The 21700-nt window shown below is 46.3% G+C and overlaps 2 protein-coding genes across 4 annotated transcripts in view; both read right to left on the bottom strand.

Annotated features, from left to right (window-relative positions):
- Positions 1–3799, bottom strand: part of bmpr1bb (bone morphogenetic protein receptor, type IBb) — a 70315-nt gene extending 66516 nt beyond the window's left edge. Inside the window, exon 1 of the mRNA XM_012840740.3 lies at positions 3373–3799. The gene's annotated coding sequence lies outside the window, so the exon portion shown is untranslated. The remainder of the gene's footprint in view (positions 1–3372) is intronic.
- A 100-nt stretch (positions 3800–3899) lies between these two features.
- pdlim5b (PDZ and LIM domain 5b) overlaps positions 3900–21700 on the bottom strand; it is a 67474-nt gene continuing 49673 nt past the window's right edge. For all 3 annotated transcript variants that reach the window (XM_031558361.1, XM_031558362.2, XM_031558363.2), the window contains 8 exons: positions 21165–21340; positions 18539–18569; positions 14432–14553; positions 10842–11031; positions 8759–8939; positions 6352–6472; positions 5910–6025; positions 3900–5519 (listed from right to left, as the gene is read on the bottom strand). In XM_031558361.1, coding sequence (XP_031414221.1) covers positions 5430–5519; positions 5910–6025; positions 6352–6472; positions 8759–8939; positions 10842–11031; positions 14432–14553; positions 18539–18569; positions 21165–21340 — 1027 coding nt within the window. In that variant the 3' untranslated portion in view covers positions 3900–5429. The remainder of the gene's footprint in view (positions 5520–5909; positions 6026–6351; positions 6473–8758; positions 8940–10841; positions 11032–14431; positions 14554–18538; positions 18570–21164; positions 21341–21700) is intronic.

Below are 21700 nucleotides of genomic sequence, written 5' to 3'. Positions count from 1 at the left end.
ACCATGTGGTGGTGGTGGCTGCGGTGGTGGGATTTGTGTGTGTGTGTGTGTGTGTGGCTGTGTGTGTGTGTGTGTGTGTGTGTGTGTGTGTGTGTGTGTGTGTGTGTGTGTGTGTGTGTGTGTGTGTGTGTGTGTAATAGGCTGGGATAGGGGGGTTGGGGGTGCAGCTGGTGACCTGGTGACTGTGCCGAGAGAGCTCTTTCCTCCTCTAGTTTCTGATGTTCTGCGTTGTGCTCCAAAGACACATTTAGAGTGCACCCACTTTGCCAGAGTGGAAGTGCAGTGAAAAGATGGTTCCTATGAGTGAATGCTGAGCCCCAACACACGAGCAGGCAGAGTAGCGCTCTACAGAGAGTTATGGTCCGCAAACTTCCAGAGGACGCATTCAGCGACCTGTGGCGATATCACTTTCATATCTCCAGATATCTCCATATCGTTTCGGTAGATGACAGTTCCTACACAGATTATCTTTCTCATCAACATCTCTTTTAGTGCCTCTGGCAGAGAAATGGCAAGGTCACCCTCTTTATTTCCAGGCAGCATGACATCCGATGAATTACCGCTTTTATAAATTCATAAAATGACAAACGTTGACTCTTTTTTTTATACCTTTGTTTTATCCATTAGAAATCTGAGAGGAATGAGGACTTTATACGGAGTAAACTGACATGGATTTGTGGCCATGGCTGCACTCTAGAGAAAGAAAAAAAACCTCAGATGACATTTGGAGCAATAAACCACTGCCAGGCCACTTTGTGTAGGTCCTTCATAGTGTATATTTTAATATAGTGTCAAATGTTATGCATATTTAGCAGTCTTAACTTAACTTAACACTTATTATTTCTTCTACACATGCATCATTTAAAAACTGAAATGTGACAACAGACATAAATCAATTGTGTAATGCACCACTTGAGTAAGGCACCAGACCAAGCGATGAAAATCTAAGCTGTCTTCATCAGAGGCATGGGATAACAACTGTGGAAAGGACTGATCAGCAAGGCTCTACATAACTGCCTGTGGTCTGTGCCTGTGAGAATCTGAGTGAATTGGAGCAAATGTGTGTGTGTGTGTGTATGTGTGTGTGTGTGTGTTTGTGTGTGTGTGTGTGTGTTTGTGTGTGAGAAAGAGTGTCTGTGTGCCCATGCTGGCGCCTCATCAGAAGCTCCACAGTGCCATGATGTCAGCAGATCGCCCACGGGTAGCTGACTCTCTCCAGTAGAAGTGAACCGAGTGCGGAGTGCAGGGTTGTGTCATGCTGTTGGAGCTGCATGAGGCTGAGAGGCTGGCGTACAGTAGGCCACGGCCCTCTCCAACAAATGACTATAGGTTTTAAAGCTAAGAGTATAAGGATCTGCCAGGTCAACCACAAAAACCAATTGGAATGACCACTGTCCAGAACACACACTCATCAAATACATACTGTTTAGCCACATTACAACGCACACTCCCTTATTATACACAGACTATCAAGCCACTTAAAACACACACAAACACACACACACACACACACACACACACACACACACACACACACACACACACACCACACACACGCACGCACACGCACACGCACACGCACACGCACACGCACACGCACACACAGTCTGATAATACGCCACCTCATCTCAGCTGAACCCCAACCTGCTGAAACCGCTCTCACCAGGCCAGCCCCCACTGTTAATGTTTAAGGGTTTTTTCCACTTTGCTCATCAATAGTCATCAGTAGAATAATATGGCCCGATATCTCACGGCCAAATGTAAAACTGTCAGCGCGGGTGTTTATGCAGCAGTAGGGTAACGGCAGGACATCGGCACACACATCTCTATCAGCGCACAGTCTCAGACAGGTCACGCTGTAACCCAGCCTGACACACAGCTGCTGGTGGTTACAGCACTGACAGTGAGGCCAGAAAGGCCTGGACTAAAGTGTGGGAGCCAGGGAAAGGGCCGGGGGTACACTCACTGCAAAGAAATGCTTTTCAAGGGGTTCACAAAATGCTGAAAGGTTGCATATGCAGCAGAAACATTACAACTTTTTTGTTTGTTCAGGATAAATATGGTCCTCAAACTGGCAGGCCTATTCATGCATAGCCTTCACCAATGATGGGCAAACAACCCTTAAAGGGGGCCTACAAAGACACATTTAACATTTAAAGCAGCAATACGGAGTTCTGTTCCAAAACTAGTAAGCTTACTACCTAAAAGGCATGCAAAAACCTTGCAAACACCACCAACAGCCCAGCTGACACTGATAAAAGCTTGCCAACACACTTACTGGTGTCTTTTGGCAGTTTAGCTGGCAATGTCATGCGTGTGAAAGCTTTTCTTCCATTTTTGCCCATTACACAGAACTACATAGGGCATATCATGGATGGCTAGTGGGGAAGACGCAGGTGTTTATCTGTCCTTCACATGACCATATGCTATCCAAATGAATTTGAGGATGGTACCAAAACTAGTTGCCTGTAAAACCATATTTCAAAACGTGTCAAATTGTTGCATAGTGTTACTTTAACTGGTTCAAAGAAAACTACATTGCATTTTTTTCAATGCAAATGTAAACGGTTTGTGTACAGACAGTGAGACGTCTTGAGAGGTATGTTCTCGTGAACACAGCTACAAATGAGATCGATTACAATTTCACTTCCAAGGACAGATCACACTAGTCACCACACACTGATGGGACTGCACAAGGGATGCTATTTGGAATTGAAATCATCTGTCAAATTGTTGGCTCCAATCGCATGGCAAAAGCGAAGAAGGGGAGAGGGAAAAACGGAGCAAAAGGTGTAATAAAATAAAAACACATAATTACGAGTTTTACAAAAATCTTGAATCAAATGATGTGTTCTTTTATAATAATGAACGTCAGATATGAAGTTCGGCGCAGCATCACCGTGACTGATTTGCAAAGCCACCCTGCCTTAATCGCGTCCCGTGATAAAGAAGACAGAGGTGGGCAGGCTACTTCATATGTAATGTTAGTTGTTCAGATGACCGTTGCCTAGCAGACTAAAGATATAACGCACAGTGTTAAAGACGACCACAAAGCGAGCAACTAATTGCATTACACCCGTCTGAGGTTGATTTCAGAGACGCAATTGCCTCCACTACTTACTTTAGTTTGTATAAATAGCCTATTTGTGCGATAACGATTTTTTTCTTTCAAGATAAAGGATTGATCCATACCAATTAGTTCATATTCGTTAGTAATAAAATCAGTAGGCAACCAATTTAGGCAAAAAGCATCGGAAGGTTGGGAGACTATACGGACTGCAGTTACACTCCGTTGAACAGATCACTGTCCTGAACTCGGAGTGTCTCAAACTACGCGCAAGCCAACACATGTACATTTAACGAGTTACTCACCTTTCCCAAAGTCAATAGAAGTCGTCAAATTCCGCTACGACGTCTCGTTCCCCCTTTATTCAATACCTAAACTCCTCAACTATTTACGCAAGGCTGTTTGTCTCGAGTCTGACGTTTTCTCAGGTCAACCTTTCCTCCAAGTCTTGCCTCTTTCACTCCTCTGTCCCTTTCTTCGGGAGAGAACAGCTCCGACCATCGACATCTTAAGGTAATGCACTTTGCCTCGCTCAGGTACTCTGCGATATCTCTTCACACCTGTGTCGTGCAGTAGAACACTAGCAGTGTGCCACTACTGCACACTCAATACTTTATCATGTCTGCATCTTTTCTTGTTATTGTACTCAGACTCTGAATAGAATTCGGCAATTGTGTGACTGTCATCTTACCAAATTAGTTCTAACATATCATGATGCATTTCATATTTCATCAGCAACAGAAAACACAATTACAGAAACCTTGCATTGGTTTGCAAAGGTGGAACATTAAGCCATGACATTATTGATAAAACATGAACCAGTCATACCTTGTAGCTTTATCCCAGATCAATACTCTTTATTAGTGGCTTGTCCACAAGGAACATGTATACTGACAATGGCTGTGAAAAACTGATAGACATGGCAATAGACATGGCCATAAAGTGACTGATAACAAACATAACAAAAACTAACCAATGTTTTCTTTGACACGTATCATACCTTTTAGATTTATATCTCCCAAATTTATCTCAATATTTTATTTTAAATAAACAGATACAAAGGCAAAATATTCTTTAACAAATGTGTGTCGAAAAAGCTAACCGCTTAAAGAGAAAAAATGCACCAAGTACTTACTTGGAGACACTAAGGCACAATGTTGGCTTCAATTTAACATTTCAATTTTACTTCACCTTACAAGATAGACGTACTTTGCCATTACATAAAACAAGATCATTTAAACATCTAAAAACAGATCTTTAAAAAAAAAAAAAATCACTGCCCCTAAACTACATGGACCATCAGTGCAGTGAAATTGTGCAAAGCTCTAAGAAGCCCAAAGTTATCCCTTACACTAAAATAAATAGAGCAGGTTAAATAAGACCGAGGTGGACCTCAGCAACAGGAGAGGAGAGAACAGAGACGTGGGAGTTGGGTGTTCAAGGTACACACTTTGAAAAGAGAGAGAGAAAAAGTGTGACCTAGAACCCTAATAGGTTCCACTGCTTGTTTCCCTGAAAAGCTTTACTTAGACCCCACTGATGATTGACTCTACGCAGGCTTCTTAAATTAACTTTACAGCAGCACAGTATTGCTGCGAGGAACATATTTAGACCTACAAAGTACACACCAGACCACCAAAGTACCCACCAGACCCATTACAACCCACTAGAAAGGTATTTGTTTTAGCTGAGGGTGCATGGTGTTGAAATCATTGTGTACAGAACATTTATCCATCTTAGAAAGCCCATGGTAATATGGCTGTCCCAGTTTGTGTCCTCTACCCATTAGCTTACAGACAAGCCACCCGATAACATAGAATGACTTTTCCCTTGCACAACAGAGTAAGTAGGTTACTAGTGGCATGGGCTCTTGCTGCAATTTTTTGATCTTTTACATTCTCAGTGACAGTCTTTTGGAATAAAAGGAATGTGCAAACCTCCACTCTTAAAATAAGTGATGCCGTCTAGAATTCTGATTAAGAAAAGATTCTATGTTGGAACCTTCAGTGTTTGAATGAAAGCAATGAAAGAGACCATTTCTGTATTAAACGTGTCCTAAAAGTGAAACATCTGGAATGAAATCATGACACCAGAACATCTTGGTCATCTCCTGCCTATTCAGCTCACTGTCCATGAAAGCAGTGCATGAAAACAAAAAAGCATCAGTTCCCAACACCAAACACCTCAACATGTCAACGACACCTTTTAACACATGTATACTTAAACAACTATTTTCAACCAATTAAAAATATCAACAGCTTGACGAATAGGCAATCTGCTTTGTGTGTTTGTTTCTTTGTTTGTTTGTTTTTCTGCGTGACCTTGACCTCTACGCCACCTCTGTGGGCCCTGGTGGGGGGGGTTAGATTTTGACAGTGTGGGCATGTTTCTTGCACAGGGCCTTGTCCTTCTTGGAGAAGAACGTCTGCCCCTCCAGGCTGGTCTGGCAGACCTGCAAAACCACACAACCATGGCATGAGTAGGTGAGTCAGAGTCTAGTACCGGGTGATTGAAAATGTTGAATACAAAATGATGTTTCTGTCATAGCTCGTTTTTATACAAGAGAAATGAACCACTCAACCAAAACCATATCCCATAATACTTTTGAAAATGAATCTTTCATATGATGTCACAAAAGCTTTTCACTGGTGCATTACCGTCTTATTTATTTGTTATTGATGGCAGTCAAACTTTCAGGTACTATACATAAATCCCCCCCCCCACCTACACACACACACACACACACACACTCACCCACCCCCCCCCCACACACACACACACACACACACACACAGACACACACACTCACACACACACACACACACTCATTGTGCTGACTTACCGCACACACGAAGCAGGTGTCGTGCCAGGTGAAGCCGAGGGCCTCCAGGAACTTGTCTCCGGCCTCGATAGGGAAATCACAGCCATGACAGCTCGTCCCAAAGACCTCATAGTAATCTGCCGGCACACAGACAACCGCATGAACAGCTGAAGCAATCTGCTGCCTTTTATGCTGAAGGTCTGAATCAGGTAGATGCTTATGTGAGATCTGTGAGTGGAGACTGGGGTTGGGTGGGGGTGTAGGTCTGCTTCAGGGTGGTGTGAGTGTGGCCTGATGCTGGTGTAAAGGTATGTGAATGAGCTCTAACACAGGTAGAAACTTATCAGCCATCGCTGTCATAGTAGTAGTAGTAGTAGGCAGGAGAGAAGACGTTTTTTTGTAGTAAGTTACCCATCTCACACACACACAAGCAAACACACACACACAGACAGTGCCCCCTCACCTTTCTCGCAGTAGGGCTGTCCGTCCTCCATGTGGAAGGTGTTGTTGCGGATGGGCTGCTGGCAGGTTGTGCACAGGAAGCAGGACACGTGCCACGTCTGCTTCAGAGCGTTGATCACTTCCTGCCACAACCAAAAGCACAAAACTACTTCACACCTGCGCCACTAGGTTTGTTTGCATTGCAACATGTTCTATCTTTGCCCTAGTTTCATGACCCTCATACCAATGTACTGTCCTGACATCATTTCCTCTACGATGAACATCATTTCCTAACTCTATGATACCAAAGGTGATTTGTTTTGAGTCACATTGTCTCCCACGGTAGAGACCAGTTCCAGACACACACAGAAAAACAACGCTGACCCCGTATGAAATGGCCTTTGGGTGACTTTCGGTCCTCTGCATTGTTTTCCATCAATCAGCTGCTGTTACTCATTACTTGGTCTTCTTGATTCAAGAGTTGTGAGAGGTTGCTAATAAGCACAGATGAGTCACACTTAATATGGAGAGAACTATCATTTCTGAACTTTCTGTATAACAATCCTCTGTCAGTTTGTTTTTTCAAGCAAGTTGGTCTTGGCTTGGCCTGGCTTCAGGGATACTCAGTGCTTTCATGACTTTGAGATTACTCATGTTGTTTCATGTCTTCTTCGGTTCTGTGTTTGTATTAAAACAGTTTGCTTTCCTCGAGACAGCTTGCGGGGAAACGCTCGGAGCTTGGGATGACTTCCATGTGCTGACCCCGGCATGGTTTGACGTTCCGAACGGGATCTTCCAGACAGCTTTGAACCAGATCCCCTTTTTGATCCCCCAGAGAGGCACCAGGACTTTGTCCCAGGCTGCATATCCCAGCTTCTCCGTGTAGTCATTAGTGGACCCTTCCCAGCATGCATCGGTGGCTCTATCCTTCTTTCTCCTTTCTCTCTCTCTCTCTCACACACACACATACACACACACACACACACACACACACACACACACACACACACACACATACCTGACATTTGCTGCACCTTAAGCAGTCTTACAGCAGCTCTCTGAAGTGGAGCTAACACCAAAGCAGAGAGGCCGGTGCTAATCGAGACACTTCAGAGAGCAGAGAGTGCATGAACCACTCCTCTGATCCAGATTATAGGCCCGCAAAGACAGAGAGAGAGAGAGAGAGGACAGAGAGAGAGAGAGAGAGATAGAGAGCGAGAGAAAACAGAGAGAGAGAGGACAGAGAGAGAGGGAACAGAGAGAGAGAGAGAGTGGACAGAGAGAGAGAGAAAAGAGAGAGCGAGCGAGAGAGAACAGAGAGAGAGGACAGAGAGAGAGAGAGAACAGAGAGAGAGAAGAGAGAGAGAGAGGGAGAGAGGGAGTGAGAGAAAGAGAGGGAGAGGGAGAGTGAGAGAAAGGGGGGAGGCAGAGAAAGAGAGGGAAAGACAGGGAGAAAGAAAACTCAAAACAAGAGATTAAGAGGGCCCAAGAACCAGAGGAGTTTATGAGAACAAGCGAGTGAAGGCGAAGGAGAAAAGGCCCAGACAACCAGAGCATGCTTGACGAGGGGGAAGATTGGCATTCAGGCATTCCTGTGTTTCCCGTGTGATCACCCTCACTCAGACTAACCTTTTGACCTCTGACCTACAGAGTTTATCTACAGATCTTTCTGGAAGTCTGCAGAAAATATAGCAGCGGCAGAAAATACAGCCACAGCATAGGCCTTTAAATAAGATGAAAGTACAGCAGCAACAAAAGATTTGGAAATTATGAAAAAAAAATGTTTTTGTGGGTACAGGGCTTGTTCCCTCTGTGAATGTGTGTGTGTGTGTGTGTGTGAGAGAGAGAGAGAGAGAGAGAGAGAGAGAGAGAGAGAGAGAGAGAAAGAGAGAAAGAGAGAGACTGCAAGACGTGCTACAAAGTGGGAGAGAACATGTCAGCTAAATGCTTGTTGAATTTTAGTACTGGCACATATTCCATGTGGAGATATTTTGCCTGTTGAAGGCATATCAACGTAAACTGGTCACCTTTTTCAGTTCAAATATGAGAGTAAATTATACCTAAATAAAAAACACTCAACACACGCAGCTAGTGATTTGTAAAGTGCAGTTGTGTAGTTTTGAGTGTGACCCAGGGCCAGGGCCACTCACCCCAAGCACTTTTGTGTGTACAGTGCTTGTTCCCTCTGTGTGTGTGTGTGCGTGTGTGTGTGTGTGTGTATGTGTGTGTGTGTGTGTGTGTGTGTGTGTGTGTATGTGTGTGTGTGTGTGTGTGTGTGTGTGTGTGTGTGTGTGTGTGTGTGTGTGTGTGTGTGTGTGTGTATGGGGGGGTGCGTGTGTGTGTGTGTGTGTGTGTGTGTGTGTGTGTGTGTGTGTGTGTGTGTGTGTGTGTGTGTGTGTGTGTGTGCGATGTGATCCAGGGCCACTCACCCCCAGCACCTTCCCCTGGCAGCGGGCGCAGGAGGGGGCCAGGTACTTCTCATAGCAGTGCTCACAGTGCACAGTGCCCCGCTCCTCCACGAAGCCCACCTCCACCAGCGAGGTGCGGCAGTGGGAGCAGTTGAACTCCTCCGGGTGCCACGACTTCCCCATGGCAACCAGGAACGGGCCCCTGTGCGGGGAAACCAGAAGGACCACGTGAGGGAGACTTGAGTGACACATCGGCATCCACTGTCATGACATATCACATGGGACACAGAGTAAGAGTGTATTGCTCATGATTACTTTTCAGTTCAAACCACTGAACGAATAACTTTTCATTTCAACGAACATGCAAAACCCACACACACCGCTACAATATGAAATTCCCCACTATACTATGAAAACAATTTACATGTCTTTATTTTATTTGTTTACATCCTTATGCTAAAATAGACATTAGCATTAGCAGGTCAGATGTCAGATTTTTTTCATTTAATTCCTCCAGGCCATTTCTAGGTAAGGCACTTATGGGTGAGCAATACATTAAAGGTTACAGGGATGGCTTTTCCCCTAACAGCGCTCTCCAGTACTACCTAGCCTGTATCAGACATATCTTCAGAAGTCGGGGTGTAACTATAGACCTGGGGGATCTTGACATTGCCACCAGGGTTATGTCCAGAACCTGACATACGACACTGAATGCCCAGAGCTGGTCCAGTGGGTCTACAGGGGCCTATCTGTGGACGGTCATCGGCTGCATGCGTAACGTCTGCCGGGGGAAGCGAGTTACAAATGGGCTGATTAGCTGAGGGGCAAAACAAAAAGCACTCAGAGAAGGGGCTCTCCGCGCGGGCAAGGCGGCGCGTCGGGCTTGGATGTCACCGAGACGAAGAGGCCGTCTCAGGGAGGCAGCGGGTGCCGTTGTGCGGAGCTGGTGTCAGTTACACCCCGGGCAGGAGGGTGAGTCAGAGGGATGGAGGGAGGGAGACATGAGAATGAGACGAGGGGAGGGGGGGATGAAGAGAGAAAGGGATAGAGAGAAGGAGGGAGCAAGACAGGGAGGAAGAGAGTGCAAGAAAGAGAACAAAAGAGTGGAAGAGAGTGAAAGGGAGAGAGAGGGAGAGAGGGAGAGATAGAGAGAGAGAGAGAGAGAGAGAGAGAGAGAAAGGGAGAGAAAGGGAGAAGCCAGCCTGTGGCACTGAGGACTAAAGGACATGAGCGGAGGAAAGTTAACTTTAATTAAGGAGCGTGGGTGCTGTGGCCAGTGGCCTGTCATGGGGGATTAATGAGGCACAAGTGACTGGGTGACAGTGACCTTCCAGCTCTGGTTAAACCAGCTCATCAGAACAGAACAGAACAGAACAGAACAGAACAGAACAGTGTGGAGGTGGAGGAGTCCAGACCAGAGGAGAGAGTCAAACGCATATCAAAGAGCACCAGAGGAGAAACAGAAGGTGGGGAAAATTAACCTGATCTTGTTATTAGAGCAAATTATTCTATGGCAGCCAGGGAGAATAACTGCAGCACTTTCTCAGAAAGAGACAAGCATATTGGCTAGTCCTTCAATTTAGTTTCACTTTTTAGTGTGGTGTGCGTCTGCTGACTATAGGAGGACTTTGGGCCGGCCTGACAGTTACAGTGTATTAAATATATAATGATGTTTATAAAATAGACATATATCTGTCCTTATTTAAACCTGTTTTTTTTGGAATTGTTCAGTAAAAGTCAATGTACTCAGCTGTCTCTCAAGTTTGACCCAATCCCAATTTCAAGCTTTGGTGGCAGAACAGAGAACTCTTCTACTCTGGCCTGCTCTGCTGGGTGCCTGCTACACGCTGCCCTTTCAGTGCCCTATCTGGCATCTTGTCCTGTGTGTTGAGTGCCCTATCTGGCATCTTGTCCTGTGTGTTGAGTGCCTATCTTGCATCTTGTCCTGTGTGTTGAGTGCCCTATCTTGCATCTTGTCCTGTGTGTTGAGAGCCCTATCTTGCATCTTGTCCTGTGTGTTCAGTGCTCTATGTTGCATCTTGTCCTGTGTGTTGAGAGCCCTATCTGGCATCTTGTCTTGTGTGTTGAGTGCCAGTGTTCATACCTGATGACCATGTTGCAGTGGGCACACATTGGCGTGCGTGTTCCGGCTGCCACGTGCTCGGCGCGCTGCACCAGAGAGTCCTGGTCCATGGGGTGAGGCTGGGGGGCGGGGCGCGCTGGCGCCACCTTGGGGGCGCTGCTGGCGTTGCTCACCCGGCCGAAGGATGGCTGGGCACCCGCTTTGGGCAGACCTGGTGGACGGTGGGAGCAGGGGAGTGAGACCGTTCAGTGGCATACACACACACACACACACACACACACACACACACACACACACACACACACACACACACACACACACACACAACCACACACAAAAACACACACAGACACACACATACAAAAACATACAAACAACCACACACACACACACAAAAAAGCACAGGTTGTTCTCCAGAGAAATCTTCCTAATCAGGTGCATGAATTACACACACTTTAAACATATAACCACATCTCATAGAGCAGCATAGGACTACCTTTCCAACAAAATCAAGGTTTTAATTTCACCTTTAATTTCACCAACGCCCCCTAACTTACAACAATAGAATGTGTGTGTGCAGGTGTGTGTTTGTGTTGGATGTGCCCTCAGACAGCCTCCAGCCTATTTTTGTCAGTATTCCTCTGCCCATCCATCTGTGAATTGGACATCGACACCACCCCCCTTCCCCTACCACCACCACCACACACACACAAACACCCCAAAACAAAGGGATTGCTTTTCCCTTCCGAAGCAGAGAAAAACACACTCCCAGCACAGGGGAGACACCTGGAATAATAACCCCTGGGTCCAAAATACCGGGACAGGAATGCCAGGACAATCCTGTCCTTCTTTTACCCCTCCGGTGGATAGACAGGGGGAGTCAAAGGTCAAGTCCCTCAAGAGGGGAAAATAGAGAGGCACCATTTGGGGGAAGGGGGGGGGGGGGGTTGGGGGGAGAAGAATCAAAGATGGGGCCAGTAGAGGAGGTCAGGGAGCGAGTGCATCCCCTCAGCAGGGGGGGGGGGGGCAAGGGAGGAGAACTAACAGGGAGGTGGGATAGCAATGGGCAGAGAGACTCGGCTATGGAGGAGAGGACTGGAAATATGTCTGCTGGAAGAAGAACAAAGCGAAAGACTGAGGAGAAAAAGAGAGAAAGAGGGGTTGGGAGAGAAGGAGGGAGAGGAGAGAGAAGGGGAGCGCGAGGAGGAAGAGATATGTTTAGGATGTGCAGAGAAAAAAAGAAGTCAAAGAAGAGAGAAATCTAGAATGACAGAAAGGGCTTTAGCGTGGTGGAGAGTGTGAAACCGATAGAGACAGAGAGAGTGAGTGGAGAAGAGTGAATGATACACTGGCTGGAGAGAGATGTGTGGTACTGTGAGTCACTGAAGCAGAGCAGGTCTTATCTCCATCTGATTAACATCTGGGGGATGTCTCCTCTGCTTCTGCCCCGAGGCCAGAGCCGCTCAGCTGGAGCAAAGATGTGTGAGTGAGAGCGAGTGTGTGAGTGTGTGAGTGTGTGTGTGTGCTAAAAGTGTTGCATGTGCAAGCAGGGGTCTGTGTAACTCTGCGCATGTGTATGCAGAATATGTTTGTTCTTTTTCTGTGTGTGTAATTGTGCCAGCAACATGCCTTTTCCAGCATGGGAGTTGTGTGCCAAGTATGTATGCGTATGTGGAAAGTGTGTTTGTTTCACATTTGTGCATGTACTGTATGTGAATGCACACACATACTCTCTCTCACTGTGTGTGTGTGTGTGTGTGTGTGTGTGTCTGTAGATGCTGACTGAAGTTCTGGTTCTTGTGTGAGGCTTCATCAGTTCAGACTCCTGGGTCTCTGCCTCAAGGTGGCCACATCTGTATCCTGCCCTCCTCCTTTCCAGTACCTGCATGGATGCTCCTCAGCACCTCTCTCCTCATTACCATCTATAGCACTGCTCCCCTTTGGTAGGGAAGTCCACTAATCCAACTCATTAAGCTTATATCCAGACCTTCCAGATGGACCGTCAGGGCGGGATTCTGACAGTCCGTAATTTATCACTTTGATAAACTGCCCATTAATGTACGATCGGGAGCTCCTGTTTCATCTCCCAACTTTGATCTAGTCCAGTCTGGCACATCAGCTGACGCCTTTCATTATATGTACATGCATGTATGTACACAGACCTCACCTGCCTACAATTCAAGATATAGCACAATTCTACCTCTCTGAGTTCCCATCATACGTCTAATGTTGCGTTGATTTTCTTGGCTTATTTGCGATTCCCGTAAATGCACGTCCTTCAGAGGTTTTCAAGTCTCATTTCAATCCCTCAGTACCAGAGGTCCTTCATCTCTGCCTCACTTGGCAAAAGCCCACTTCACTGTCAAGGATTATTCAAATTAATTAAAAGATAAGGTTCTGAAACCCCTTTAAAGTTTATACTTCAACATAAGTTGTACTAAACCCACCCGCTGGCCTGAAGCAATAAAAAGTTACCTACATAGCTATACACTGAATGCAGATTATGAATTTGGGTCTGCATTCTTGAAAATGATGTGTACTGCTACTCCAACATGGTGAGAGTCTGTCTACCGCTATTCCAACACAGTGACAATATTCCAGGGGGGGGGAGGGACAGTTTTTTTCTTTTTTCCGGAGGCTACTTAAGTCCAAAAGTGAGGTTTGCTGCAGGGATCGTTTGCATGAAATGGGTCCCATGTGTCCAGTGTGAGCCCACTGTGGTCTGTGTGTGTTCGAAAGGGACCGTAATCTCCCAGCCAATGAGAAGCCTCCCTGGGCACAGAGAGTCTGGAAGCACTCTGATACCCACTAACAGACTCTAATTAGGCAGATCCTCCCCTGCATCCCCACCCAGCTAAGCCCCACTCCACATCCATCACCTGTCAGCGACTGGATGCTCATGGTTTCTCCCTGGGAGCACATTTTGCATCTGAATCCTAAAGCATTGCGCCCTAACACATGACCACCCAAACACAACTGTTATCATTGAGAAGCTATAAAACTACACCCATGGTCACAAAACTATCATCCCTAGGAATACAAGGGGAGACCATGTTTTGCACTTCACTAGTTTAAGTGTTGAAGTTAATAATGCCCTATATTAGTATTTTACGTGTGGACAGCAAAGCATTCCATATTACATGAGGACAGTACATGATGCCCTAAACTGGCTGCTATGAAAAACGTGTTTGGAAAGTATGTAGTGACACCTGTTGGATACTTGTTGAACTGCGCCTCGGTCCGATCCGATCCCAGGAGATGCTGGCATTTTATCAGCGGTGCCAGAGGAAGAAAGAGTGAATCTAGTGTGTTGCGGAGCAATTTCACACTTCATTTACCCATTCTGACCGAGGAAAATCTGGAATTAAGCGTCTAAAAGGGTGACCTCACACAACTCCGGGGAATCAAGGCTTGCATGAGTGCCTCCATAATCATGTCCCTGAATCCCGTCTTTGAGACCCTTCCTAATCTGTCTGATAAGTGGAGATATGAATCTGAGTTTATGAGCAGGAATATTGTTGTGCCTGTCTATGTGTGTGTGTGTTGTGGCTGAGTTAATTTGAAGAGTTCTGGTTGTATGGTGCTCAGGTTTAGGATCAGACTTGGCGTACCTGCTGTGTTGCCGGACTGCCAGGGTTTGGAGGAGGGCGGGGCAACTCCGTTACCATGGCGAGGGGCTACAGACACTTTGGATCTCAGCGGAGCACTGGAGATGAGATCATCCACCACTTCACTGAGGACAGGAGAAAAAAAGAGAAGAGAAGAGAAGAGAAAAGAGAAGAGAAGCGAATGACTGTTAAATAATGTCTAATCTTAGATTTTACTGTCCAAGTGATTTAGAAAAAGTCCACTAGATACTGCAGATGTAGATACATTTCCCTACACACAGTCACGGAGTACATTTACTGGAATTAGTTATACTGACCATAACACAATCTATAGCCCTTTACATTCCTAACATACTAGACACAATCTGTTCCCAGATATGCCATCACGGTTGAAAACTACTCAGTATGTTATATTTCCAGACCTTCTTGTAGTGTTGAACCTCTGAGTGATGCTCCCTGGGAGCTGCTGAAGGATGCCACGAAGTGATCTGTTGTAGACTCAGTATCCATAGAAACAGAGTGTACCAAACTAGAAGAGAAGTCTTGCCATCTCAACCCCCCCCCCCCCCCCCCCCACCATTGCCCCTACCCTGCATGCTGCTCCAACCTTGTTATCTCCTCTCGTCCATTAAGCTCTCAGTCAGGGGCTTCTGAATCTCTCAGGAACATCTTCTTTTTTTTTTAAAGCACTTTTCAGTGTGATCACAATTGCACAGTACAGTATACAGTCTTTCTCAACCCCTCCTTTTTTGTCTCAGCATAACTTAGCTGTGGTCTAAACATTCTACACAACACCTAACACAAGTCTCTAGGGCCTGGAAGTAAACAAACTACTTTTGTCACTGACTCTGAAGTTTAGTTCTTCTCTTTATGAAGTACTTTCCAGTGATGTGTGGGAGTTCACGCCATGACCCCATCATAACTGACTACCGTCGATAGCACAGCGACTTAAGACTCAACTCGGCAGCTGAAAGAAACTAATTACAGAGCGCTACAGACAGTGAGATGAGAATTTAATGAGCACTTACACTTTTCTGCCACAAATGGCAAGATCTACAAGAGAATTGGGCTAAAGAGACCTAATTATCGTGCCATTGCTGATGTGACACTTGTTCACACGACTGGATCTATTCATTAAATACAGTAAAGTAAGTTTAGGAATATAAAAGTTAGTTCAATAGACACCCACCTTTTGCTTCTTCACAATACACTTTCAACGTAATTTCACGTAATACTGAAGCTACTGTGGGTGACTTGTCGCACTCTGCAACGCCACCGCAGGAGTCGACTTCCCTCTCCTCAACGTGTGAGGCGCACGCACATTAATTGGCAACGCAGGGATGCTGGACTCTGGGAGCCTCCTAATTGACTGACACTGTTTGACTGTGCAGAGAGAGTGGAGTTGAGGCTAGCTTGAGTTTTCCAAATGGCTACACTTTCACCAGCATCAAGGGTTTCAGAAACCGCCCAAAAATGAACAGGAGAAATCATTTTGTGGGGCCCGACAACCATTCCTTCCATTAGATAGATAGATAGATAGATAGATGGATGGATACTTTATTAATCCTGAGGGAAATTTTAGCCTTTGCTAATTACCTTGCTGTACAGTATCTGCTTCCAACACGAATGACTGTACTGCTTTATAGACCAGCCTCTCTGTCAGTAATACCAAATCTACAGCCTCTCTGTCAGTAATACCAAATCAACAGCCACAGGAGGCACCTCTGGCCAAGCCATGTTAACTAGCAGACGGACAGACATTGAGCCAGAGGTCCTGTGTGTTGACACTGTTGGTGACCTCTGAATACTGAAGGTTTTGGCCTTAAGTGTGGAGGGAGAACTAATAATCTCTGCATTCTTAACATTGCTGTTAAACGTCTGGATCTGTCCAGTGGCTTATTGGCTGTTGACATTTTGAATGGCTGAAGCCTGTATAAAAAGTGACGTAAAGCAGTCAGTGAACCTGGCTTAAGCATGCATTGGATATGAGCACGGCCATAACTCCAATCATAAATATGAGTGAATGTGATGTCCAGTCATGACTTAGCTGGCTGAAGCCTGTGTTCTCTGTGCCTACAGTCATATGCCTTCACACTGGACAGAGACTGAGAGAAATAGACAGTCAAACGCACTGACCTGCATTAGCCACAAGGTGGCGCCATCAGGTAGAATCATTGTGATAGAAGGGAGGAACAGAAAAGGCTCAGTTACCCCCCCCCACCCACACACACACACACACACACTGATTCAGTAAACCACCTGCACCGCTGTGTACAGAAGCTTTGACTGGGGCCTTCCAACACATAACATCATATTACAATTACACAGGAGTGTTTAAAGCCTCCAGGGTAAGATCTCAAGAGACTGCGCTCAGTTTCTTCATCAGACCTTGCAGCTCTTGAAGTAGAAAAAATAACAGCACATAATAAACAGCTTTACTAAATGTAATTCAATTACCAAGTACCAGGTTACTGGGCTGAATGAACAGGGTGTTTGGTGATTAAAATGTAAACCCTCGCTGGGAGGCAGATGGGTATGGCCATGTGTGAAATAACCTTATTGTTCTATCATTTTACAGAAGCACGACGCATGCAGCACCAAAGCACCATAGAGAGAAGAAGCAGGGAAGAGGAGAGGAGAGTAAACAGAGAGACTTTATTGACCAAACTCTATGATAGTGCACAGGGGGAAAAAACGGAGTGAAGAGAGTAAATCAGGAATTCTATTTAAATGTATACACTCATTCTACAGTCTAAATAGAACAGAACGGGAAGAAATAGATATCAATGTTCTAATCGTTTAACACTATGAGCAGTATGAAAGAAAAGCAAAAGGCAATAAAAGGGTAGTCTTCTCAGGAAAAGCATGCACAGTGGAGGGACAGAGCGCTTAAACAGGTCCGCTGCTCTCCTGACTGCATTCACACATTTGTCCCTCTGGGCACTAATTTCATATACATTTCCCAGGCATACTGTAAATCATTAGGATTTTTTTTCTAATTTAAGAACTATTCACTCAGTGTGCTGCACTCACAAACACACACAAATTAATACACACACACTCACACACAGGTACACACCACATACTAACACACACACACACACACACACACACACACAAATGAATACACACACACACACACACACACACACACACACACACGCAGATCCTAGATTACTGCACGTTGAGCACTCTGGCTGAGACCCCGTGATGCCAGTCGCGCAGCTTGTTGTACATGGGCCCCACCACTGCCGGGTCCATTTTGGTCCCCCTGGCAACCCAGCAGAGGGAGCGTGAGACGAGGGAGCGTGGAGGAGAGAGGAACGGACAAACGAGGAAATGAAGAAAGCAATTTAGAGAGAGGGAAGGGCTACAGGAAGCTATTGAAAGAGAAAAGCAAGGCTAGCCACAAGTGCACATGCGAACAGGCTAGCATGCACAGCCTCGCACGCACTCGCATGCGCCCACAAACACAACACACAAACATGGGGTCTATGACATCTACCCAAATGCTCTTTGGGCTAACCATCATTACGCTGAAATGACCCATGTGGAAAAATGATGGTGCTGGTTTGAATTGTGAGCCTAGTGTTTACCACACAACCCCTTTCTCCCCATGCCAACTGCTGATCTGGGTAATCTGCCCCTCTGCAGACGATCCCACACATCGGTTATGATTTCCCGGAAAAACTCAATCTCCCATTTATCCCACATGATTGGCCCACAGACATTTCGACACCACCCCATTTGCACACACGACTGGTTTGAGGGCAAACTCCAGAAAATGAGAGCATCTCCCTCTTCCAGGTAGACCCAGCCAGGATACTGGTCAGGCCTATCATCAGGCCACTCCTGTGGGCCTCTCAGATGTGGAGGGCCGTCATACCCTTTTGGAAGTCTCCGGAACGTTCAGGAACACTCCGGAAACTCCGGGAAAACCCCGGCCGCTGGGAGCGTGACGGGGCCCGAGTTAGCGGAGCCCTCACGGGCGACATGCTTAGCAACGGTAACGAAAACACTCGCTTGCCAGTCACGCTCACATTCGTGCCGAGTGAAAAACACAACCACAGCACCAGAGCCCGTGCACACAGACCACCAGCAGCCACTTACTTCTTTGCAGAGCTGTTCTCTGGAGCTTGATCTGAGGAGACACAAGAGGGAAAGACAGAGAGAAATGAATGACAAGCTTAAAGTAAATAATAAACAGTACAAACGGGTAGAGGCCCATTGGAACAACACACACAAATCATGGCTTAGGACAACATGAGTTTGACAGATTGTGCTGGAGTTGAAATGGTGAGCTGTTGGAATTCTACTCCCTGTTTTACTGATGTAGTCAACAGTGTGCGGTGTATTTAACATATCCGGCGAGATGCTTGGGAAACATGTGCATAAAAGTAACTTCATACCCTCACTGAGCTTTTTATTGACGCAAAATTGACTCAGACTCCACTGATAATTAATGTTTGCCCCCAATTGCCCCCATCACTAAACACAATAAAACGAAATCACTGCATGCTTATTATACACTTATAAGCCGTCTAAAACAGAGTCTATATTGTCTATTGTGAATATATATTTAAGAAGATAAATGGACAGCTAAGATGATTCTGGGTGGTTTCAAACAGACCGCAGATCACTTAATCTCTAATTTCTTCTCGTGCTGAAGATCACGTTACGGCTTTTTCCGAGAACATAACACAGTTACCACAGCACGCTGCTTCTGTCATGTGCTATTGTCTTTAGCCAAAGTTAAATAAGGTTCATCTGTGGGAATGTGTGTGTGTGTGTGTGTGTGTGTGTGTGTCTGTGTGTGTGTGTGTGTGTGTGTGTGTGTCTGTGTGTGTGTGTGTGTGTCTGTGTGTGTGTGTGTGAGTGTGTGTGTGTGTGTGTGTGTGTGTGTGTGTGTGTGTGTGTGTGTGTGAAAGCCTGTACCTATTTGCTTGTGCATATGGGCATGTGTGGATGTGTGTTTGAGTAAGCGCATATACATGTGCGTATTTGCCTGTGCATATGTATATGTCTGGAAGGATGTATTTGCGTATGTGTATGTGTCTGTGTGTGTGGGTATCGCTGTGGGTGTGTGTGTGTGTGTGTGTTTGTGTGTGTGTGTGTGTGGGTATCGCTGTGTATGTGTGTGTGTGTGTGTGTGTGTGTGTGTGTGTGTGTGTGTGTGTGTGTGTATGTGGGTGGGAGGAACATTTTGAGGTTGCTAACCTACCAAACAGCATTCCCATCCAGCCCAGCTGTGCAAACACGCTCGTGTCCATCTGCATAAATCTGACTGGCCTGACCCTAGGCCCTTTGCCTGGGCTACTGCACCTTGTGCCCCCCTTATTCCCCCCTCATTCAACGTGCTGCGGCCTGAAGAAACCCCCCAGACCATCTGAACAAATCACAGCGTCAGTAAACTCCATGTCAAACTCCTGTCACACTCCTGTCACACACACTTCAGCACAGCTGAGCCCCGGGGCACCCTCCCGTCACATACGCCAGGCAGGGCTGCCAGGGCTTAAGGGCAGAGTGGCACACTAAGCCTGGTGCTACAGGAGTGTTGACAGGACAGTGGCACACAGGGCAGTAATCTATAGCCTGGCATCATGCCCCTGTATTACGCCTTCCTCTACACGAAGGCCTTGTGCCAGGCCTGTCTGTAGATAAATGGCAGCAGTCAGTAGCCAGTCTATCTATTCCTGCATCAGATGCTGGCATGTGTGTGTGTGTGTGTGTGTGTGTCTACCCCATCATGAGAGGTGTGTAGTAATCCCCCTTCCCATGGAAGAACCATACAGCACACACACACACACACACACACACACACACACACACACACACACACACACACACACACACACACACTTTGGTTCTTTATCTCTTACATGACTGGTGAGTTTAGACTGGTGCAAAGGCTCTGCAGATAATGAAAACCTAGTGCCTGTCAGTATGGCTCAGAGATGCTTAAGTGCATCATGGCTTTTTGAGGTGATGTTATTAAGAGGGCGGGATGGCAATGAGAGAGCCGATGTGACAAGAGGAGAGTTATGACGCAGTAAGACTGAGGAGCTGAGTGAGAAGAAGGCTGCCCAAGTTAAATAAGTTCATCTGTGGGAGTGTGTGTGTATGTGCGTGTGTGTGTGTGTTTGTGTGCGTGTGTGTGTGCGTGTGAGGGCCGTCACTACAGTTGAGTATGTGCTCTGACTGCCATACCAACGAGCCTGGCTGTTTGGCATTGTGGTCAGGGTGCTGATTTGGCACCCGGGTTCAAGGCTGGGTGGGGTGACTGCTCTCTCCAGTCGCTACGTTGTGTATTTTGCATGTGTGTGTATGTGTAAGTGTGTGTGTGTGTGTGTGTGTGTGTGTGTGTGTGTGTTTGTGTGTGTGTGTGTGTATGTGTGTGACTGTAATCCAGACATCCTACCACACTGAGGCCAGGAAGCAGAGGGAAAGGCAGAGTGAGTGAGAGAACAGAAGCAAAACAGAAAGAAGTGGAGAGGAATGAGTAAAACAAACAGAAAGAACAGAAGAGAAGAAAAGTATATTAAGGAATGAGAGAAATGAGGGAGGTGAGGGAGGAGACCAGAGAAGGAGAGTGTGACTGAAATGAAGATGGCTGAAGCAAGAGGAGAAGAGGTAGTGAGGAGATGAGAGGCATCAGTCAGGAGAGGATGGAGGAGGAGGAGGAGGTGGAGGAGGAGGAGGAAGAGGAGGAGGAGGAGGAGGAGGCTGGTGAGCGTACCATTCTCGGTGCCGGTGATCTGGGCCAGGATGCGGAAGGAGCGGGACTGAGAGGTGCCGGTGCGCGGGTGCCAGTCCTCCGTGTCCTCCATCAGACGCTGCTTACTGCTGTGGGACACCGGGGCCGGGGGCGGAGCCACCTCACGCTCCGCAGTCAACACGGGCTTCTTCGCCGTCCTGGGGACAATGACACACACACACACACACACACACACACACAGTAAGGACTAATCATGGTGTTCTCAATACCAGCGTTATCATCACTGTCATAACATCACAAATGGGCTCACCGTTTTTATTTGTACCATCATCATAACCACAGCCACACTCATAATGTAACTCTATTACTATTGGCCCTTTGCTGGCCACTAATACAGCTCTGTGACTTTGTGATTCATCCTCCCTGAACTACAATGTTCTCCAACGGTCTTTACACTCCAGAAAACAAACTAACAAAAACAAAACATTTCCAGATGATTTTAAAATAAACACAAACACAAACACACACACACAGACACACACACACACTCACACACA

This window comes from Clupea harengus, chromosome 21, assembly GCF_900700415.2.
Source record: "Clupea harengus chromosome 21, Ch_v2.0.2, whole genome shotgun sequence".
Lineage (NCBI taxonomy): Eukaryota > Metazoa > Chordata > Actinopteri > Clupeiformes > Clupeidae > Clupea > Clupea harengus.
This window is presented reverse-complemented; position numbering and strand designations above follow the sequence as displayed.